At 38.4% G+C, this 6,953-nt stretch overlaps 1 protein-coding gene across 1 annotated transcript; it reads right to left on the minus strand.

Moving 5' to 3' along the window:
- Positions 1 to 3,471: 3,471 nt before the first annotated feature.
- On the minus strand, positions 3,472 to 4,452 carry LOC112605607 (putative olfactory receptor 52P1). The gene has a single exon (XM_025355234.1). The coding sequence runs from the start codon at positions 4,435 to 4,437 to the stop codon at positions 3,472 to 3,474; it is 966 nt and encodes a 321-aa protein (XP_025211019.1). The 5' UTR covers positions 4,438 to 4,452.
- Positions 4,453 to 6,953: the final 2,501 nt, after the last annotated feature.

Below are 6,953 nucleotides of genomic sequence, written 5' to 3' on the forward strand. Positions count from 1 at the left end.
TGTGAGTTCTGCAAGATATCTGGAAATTAATAGACTTGTATCAATACAATTCTTGTCTGCTATCCCTCAAAGAATGGGAGAGAGAGTGTGGGTCTGTTTCTGCTACTACGGCTGAGACCTTGATTGAGTGATGGGCTCAAGAGTTCCTTTTCTCCAGGGATATGTTAAGGTTGGTGCAAAAGTAATTGCGGCTTTTGTCATTACTTTTAAATGCCAAAACTACAATTGCTTTTACACCAATCTAATGTTAAAGTCCAACTCAAAATATTTTAAGCAAGAAGATAAATTTACGTGTTCTATTAAATAAAATATGCAGCAGTAGAAATGTATTTAATCACTGTTGGCTCCAGGCATCCAAATAATATTAGCTATCTATATTTTTACATTATTTGTTTCTGCTTTCTTCTGTTTTCGGCCACAGACAGATTCTTCTTAAATGATTGCTAAATGGCCACTGACATCTCTAGATTTATATTCTACCAGCTAAGCAACACCAACGACAAATACGCCTGTTTCTCAATATTTCCAATATAAGAGCAGACACACAGATCACCAACTTAAGCCATGGATTTATTCCTGTATCAAATCACAAGTCAGTAGGGTGAGCTCTGTTGCTTGATCCTACCCACTGGGCTATGTACTGCCCTTCAAGTCAAATACCCAATAGTAACAAACCAAGAAAAAGCAGGGGAAAAAATGATACTGAGTAGTGTTATATAAAAACAATTACCCACTGCTTAATCTTACAAGGAACAGATTCCAAATACTAATATAATTTGAAGTCTGCTTTTAGTCAAGTTGAGTTCAAGATGATATCATCAGAAGCAAGAGATAATGACAGTGGGAAGGAATTAGCTAAGCACACCAGCACACCATGGGTCATAACTTAAAGGAAAAAAAAGGCAAAAGAAGTTTCCTAATGCAATGAAGAGCACAGTGTTTTCTGCATAGATATCTAGTTACTGTCTCCTGCAGGAAGCCCTCTGCCTTGACACTGTTCTGGGTTTTCAGCTCTTCCTTTCATAGTCCCCATTGCTATGGACTTAGATTGGAATGAGTGAGAAGTTAGCCAAAGATGGATCTCTGAGAAGCAGCAACATTTAAAAGTCAGGTTCATTAAAAATAAAATAAGGAGAAGAGGATGAAAAACATTAGAGACATGAAAGAAAAACTGGGATTGTGTGGGATTATAGAAATTGCAGTGGATAGATTTTGGAGAAGTAGGTCATAACATAACACAATTTAAGGTAGTTCAGTTAAAAATGGTTACTGCTGACTTTGATGACAGGTATTTCCCTGGTAACATCAACTTCTGGTTGAAGTTAGATTGTAATACAAGGGAAGAATAGGACATAAGAATGCAGCAATAATTAGTTCCAAAAATATTTTTCATCAACTTTCATTTAAAACAATCACTAAGGTTATGAGAAATTTTTCTATAGGGCAAAGGTGCCAGTAAATTCAAATGGGTTATAAACAGCAGAAATGCAAGAAGTGACTGATGGTCTGGGCTCCCAAGGGAATAAGAGGCTTTCTTGAAAAGAAAAAGAAATTGGTAACACATAAATATAGCAAGAAAGGACGAAATCAGGGCTTTACACATCAGAAGTTTATATGAGGATTATAATTGGAGATAGTTCACTCTTTGTCATTTCATTTTTTATGAAATTGAAATTAATGTAATATTACAAACATGAGTAGCAGGTGTATAAGGGGTTGATCATGATATAAACTTATTGCAAATCATAAAAGGTGAACACATAGACATCTAGCATTGAGATTCAAGTTAAAGAGAAGTTATGAACAAGCAGTGCTTATAAGTATATTGCTTACAATATACTTTAGAAATGTTCTACAAAGTACAGAAACCCATGATACAGTGTAAGATTATTACACAGTTGGGGTTGTAGGTCTTTGTGCTAGAAAAGCGGCCAATTTGGAGAAGACAAAGGTAATTTTGTTGATAAACTGTAGTGTTAGAATGGTATATGATTCTTAAAAATCTATTAAGAATATCTCAATTTGAGGATTAGAATAAAAAAATTAAAACCAGTGACAGCCCATATACTGGTAATCTCCTTATAAAAAGTGATTTTTTTTTCTTTGAATAATGGACAGTGTTCAGCCTACTTCACTGAGTTTCACTATTTGCACATTGTTTATCCCAACATATTTGCAGTATCCCAATAAAACACTTATATACCTGACAGAGACTGAGAGTTTTGAAGAGCTGGACATTAGCTTTCTACCTCAGGACTGATACTTTCCCAGGACAGGAGCATCTGTGAACTTCCACAAGGGAGTTTTGTGTTCCCTCCACCTAGCAGGGTAGGATGGCATATGAGCGGATAACAAGCAAAAGGTGTGTACCATTGGCGAACTCAAAATTGAAAGTGCTAATTTGTTAAGAGAATGTGTTTGATAAATTGTCTGAAGCTATTTGGTAGGGAGTGGACAGAGAGCTCAGTATGTACAGTAACTGGTTTTCAATCTTAGTTTCATGGATAAGTTAGGAACTTTCCATCACCACACAGAGTTAACTAGAATCAAGCTTGATCTTCTTTTCATTATAAATACCTAGATGAATTAATAAATAATGAATAATTTAATAGTTAAGAATTCCCATTCTGAGTGGTTTGGATAAGTGACCGTTTCTTATAGATTCAGGAGATAAGTCAGTGACTTCCGTAAGGTCCTCCCATTGCATGTATGTACAAGAATATTTGGAACCTGCCTGTGAGGGATGATATCCAAGGTCATTCAGACTTAGGTTAGCTCCCGAGAGGCTGGAGACAGGAGTGTACCTGTGAGATAAATAGAAAATGTCTAGAAATGAAGAGTTATTCCTAACCTCTCTTGTGCCCTCATTCATAGAAGTCCTATTGTTTTCGACTAAAGGATTCTAGTTTTCAAGCCCTTGTTCTGCCACTAAGTAAAATTGTGGATATTGGTGGATCTTTTTTCTGCTCTTGGTTTGAAGCTCTAATGGAGAAATATAGGGTTTATGGAAAAGCATAATAAATCTTTTGCGTCATTAACTTCTTTAACTGTGGCTATATTGTCCTATATTCTGATTCTTGCAGCTGACAAGATAGCTGCTATATCCTAAGGTATAAAATTAGAAATCCATGCCTGGAATATTGAAAGGGTGCCAGGAAATGAGAAGAGACTCTTATGGCTATGCAGGGACTCTTCTAAACTGCAGCAGGGTAGAAACCCTCCAGAACACAATGGGTTGTTTTCAATATCTGCACGTTACCCAGGTGGCAAGAATCTTCCCATGTTTACACTTCTCTGAAAGGAAAGAAAGAATGCCTTTCTCTGTGATTTATCATTCTTGGAAATGGTCTAGAAGGTTCTGCAGAAGACATTATCCCCCTCTTAAAAGCTCTTTCTGGTCTTACATACTGAGGATTCTTTATCTTGAAAAGTTTCTTTTATTTTGGATTAAGTCCCTTCTACACTCCAGGGTCACTCAGATGCCTTGATGCCAGTTCCCTGCCCACTTTGAAACACTCTGACAACTCTTTTATGGATCTCTTTGGTCTTAACTCCATATACCACAGGGTTAAGAGCAGGTGGGAAAAGCAGATAAACATTGGCCAAAAGAATGTGAATATGGACTGGAACGTGATGGCCAAAGCGGTGTGTAAAAAATGAGAAGAGGGCTGGTGTATAAGAGATGAGGATGACACAGACATGGGAACCACAGGTTCCTAGGGCCTTGGACCGAGCTTCACAGGATGAGAGGTGAAGGACAGCTTGTGCAATGAGGGCATAGGAGAGACCAATGCAAAACAAGTCAACCCCAATGACCAACAGTGCAGCTGTCAGCCCATACACATGGTTAGGCCTGGTGTCTCCACAGGCCAGCTTCACCACAGCCATGTGCTCACAGTATGTGTGTAGGATCACATGGCTTTGGCAGAAGTTCAAACGCCCAATAAGGAAGGGACATGGGAGCATGAGCAGGGAGCCTCGCATTACAACTGCCACCCCTATGCGGGCAATCATGGTGTCAGTGAGGATTGTGGCATAGTGGAGTGGGTGACAGATAGCCACATAGCGATCAAAGGCCATGGCCAGCAGCACAGTGGACTCCATCATGCAGAAGGCATGAATGAAGAACATCTGTGCCAGGCAGGCAGAGGCAGATATATGTCCAGCTCCACACCAGAGGATGGCCAGTAGCTTGGGAACTGTGGAGACAGAGGCAGCCAAGTCGATGGTTGAGAGCATGCACAGAAAAAGGTACACAGGCTTGTGCAAGACTGGTTCAGTGGCAACAACAACCAGGATAGTTATGTTGCCCACAATTGTGGCTGTGCCTAAGCCACATACAGGAAGTGAGAGCCACAGATGAAATTGTTCCAGACCTGGGATGCCCAGGAGGAAGAAGACAGAAGGGTCAACATCAGTGTGATTAGGAGATTCCATGTTGTGGCCAAGAGTGCTGGACGTTCTCTGTGGTCAGAAACCTCCACATGGCATCACATTACCTGGAGGAACAAGATAGAACAGAGATAGAAATGAGAGAAGAGTAACACTTACTAGCTATATCATGTTTAGAAAGATTCATCATCCATAAAATAGCAATAATAATCATATCTATTCCCTATAGAGAAGAGAATTATATGGGTTAATATTTCTAAAGATTTCTAAAAAGCTTTGAATAATACCTGATACATAATGCTGATTAAATAAAATAAGTGAATGTGAGAAATGGGTCAAATAAGCCTTCAGATAAACTAGAATTGTCTCCTAACTAAGGCTATAGGAATATACCTGAATATATACATACACACAAAGAAATACACATACATACACACACGTTCTCTTTTATGGAGTATAAGAAGAGATTAGGTGTGACTATCAGTTTAGTGACATAAACTATAAACATAGTTCACTGGGTAATCTTGGACATTTTTTTTCTTGTCCTTTAAGTTGGAATAGATTCTAACCTGGGGCCATGTACTTAGTAATTATTTTTGAACTTAATATTACTCCAGTCGTTTCCACTCTTTTTACTAAGCTATAGATATATTTTCACATATATCTTCTCAATCTTCATCTGAAATCTCATAAGATGCTTCAGCTATCCTTTCCCTGAAGTGTTGAAGGTAACCCTTTTGGACTTCACTCTATTTCTGAAACGGAAAGTTCCAAGCTTTTTCAGCCATCTTGGTCAACCCTTTATTCGCATTCTATCTGCAGTACCTGGTGATTTCTAAGAAAGGGCATAGTCCAATCCTTCTCAATGTTACCATTCCACAATGGCAAGAAGTGATTTTACAAGAGTACTTTGACTTTACCTGGACAGTGATGACTAATGTCTTTTTATGGAAAAAAAAATGAATACTATTCTCTAATTTATCCAACCTTTCCAGTACCCCAGCCTCTAAGGGGACTCAATCCACAGCAAGTGTTACTTAAGCTAAAAGGAATTATGCAGAGTATGTGGGACCATGGGCTTGGGAATAAACAGAGGAGCATGATAAAAGTTGAGAAATCATTTTAGCTAAAAGTTTTCAAGATGAGTATGAGAACTTCACTGCCTGGAAATTTATATCCGTGTGTCAACCACAAATATTTAATGTTTGTCTCATATATAACTAGCCTTATTTTTAAAGCTGGAGATACTGTGACGATCAGCACAAAAAAGTCAGGAAATCTGGGGAGGTAGAATATAGTTATCAAAGGAGAATCAGCTCTTTGCCATATCTCTTTCTCCCTTTGGGTGTGTACACATTAGGTGGGAGGAGAGTTAAACTCCCCTGTTTCTTAACAGACCAGCTACTCTGTGTATATAGTAACTGAGAACATACATTTAAAGGGGCCTCTCCATTTTTTAACTGCACAGATGTTCCTATTTGGGAATGTACATGGATTTAAAAGGCTAAACCATACCAGAAAGCCCAAAGATGTTGGTGAACAGGATCAACCACTGTTTTTTGTTTTCAGAGATTTAGGAACTAACTGAAGAAGAGGAGTGTGGTGACAGTGTTAATCTGATCACAGCTCAGAGTCAACAAATGATATGACTTCCAGGAAAGAGAGGGATAAATCCCTGTAACAGAGGTGTATATGAAGGGTCTTGCACACAGTGCTCTGTGAGCTTATGCCTAGGAGGGCAGAGGCAGCAAAGATACAAGGCTCCAATCAATTTCAGCGAGGGGCTTATCTTTCCCAAAGAGAAACACATTAAGGGGAAAGTTTGGATATGGTCAAATGTGTGACCATTACTGATAACGGTTTGCACTTTCCAGACCTCCTCCACCTAATATTCAGGGAAGAATGTATGCCAGATCTCATGATTGCCTTCATGTATTCTTTGAAGAGGCAGGCTATTTCAGAGGTATAAAATCTTGGGGATTTAGAGCAGCAAAGTTCAGTGGTTAAAACAAATGTGGGCATTGGAACCCACAAAACTGGGAACAAATCTTTGTGTTTACCTCCTATTGGCAGTGTTGTTTTGAATGAGTCAATTTTCCTCCAGCACCTTACAGTTTTCTAAGAAGCACAATGGGAATAACACTTTACAAGCTGGTGAGAATTTAAAGAAAAGTATCCACTACAGTGTGTGGTCAACAGAAGGTGCTTAATAAATGTTGTTTGTTATCATCACCTTCATTTTAATAGGAAACAATCTCATATACAATGCAGAATCCTCACTGCAGTTTTCTTAACCAGCTAGAATCCTGTCTTAGTGTATATATTTATATGAGTAACTAGTTTACATTCAATCTAATTTGCTCCATTGTAGGGAAAGCTTGTTGATAAACTGTGAACACATTGTTCTTTATAATTTTTTTCTGTATGCCTTCTAGGGCTATACGACGACAATTTGGAAAACAGCTTTCCTGATTGCTCTCAGCCAAATTGGATGCACTCAGCTATGGCTTTTATGACATAAATTTAATTTATTAGCAAATGTGATCTCTGCTCAACTGATG

Source organism: Theropithecus gelada, chromosome 14 (assembly GCF_003255815.1).
Source record: "Theropithecus gelada isolate Dixy chromosome 14, Tgel_1.0, whole genome shotgun sequence".
In the NCBI taxonomy this organism is placed as follows: Eukaryota; Metazoa; Chordata; class Mammalia; order Primates; family Cercopithecidae; genus Theropithecus; species Theropithecus gelada.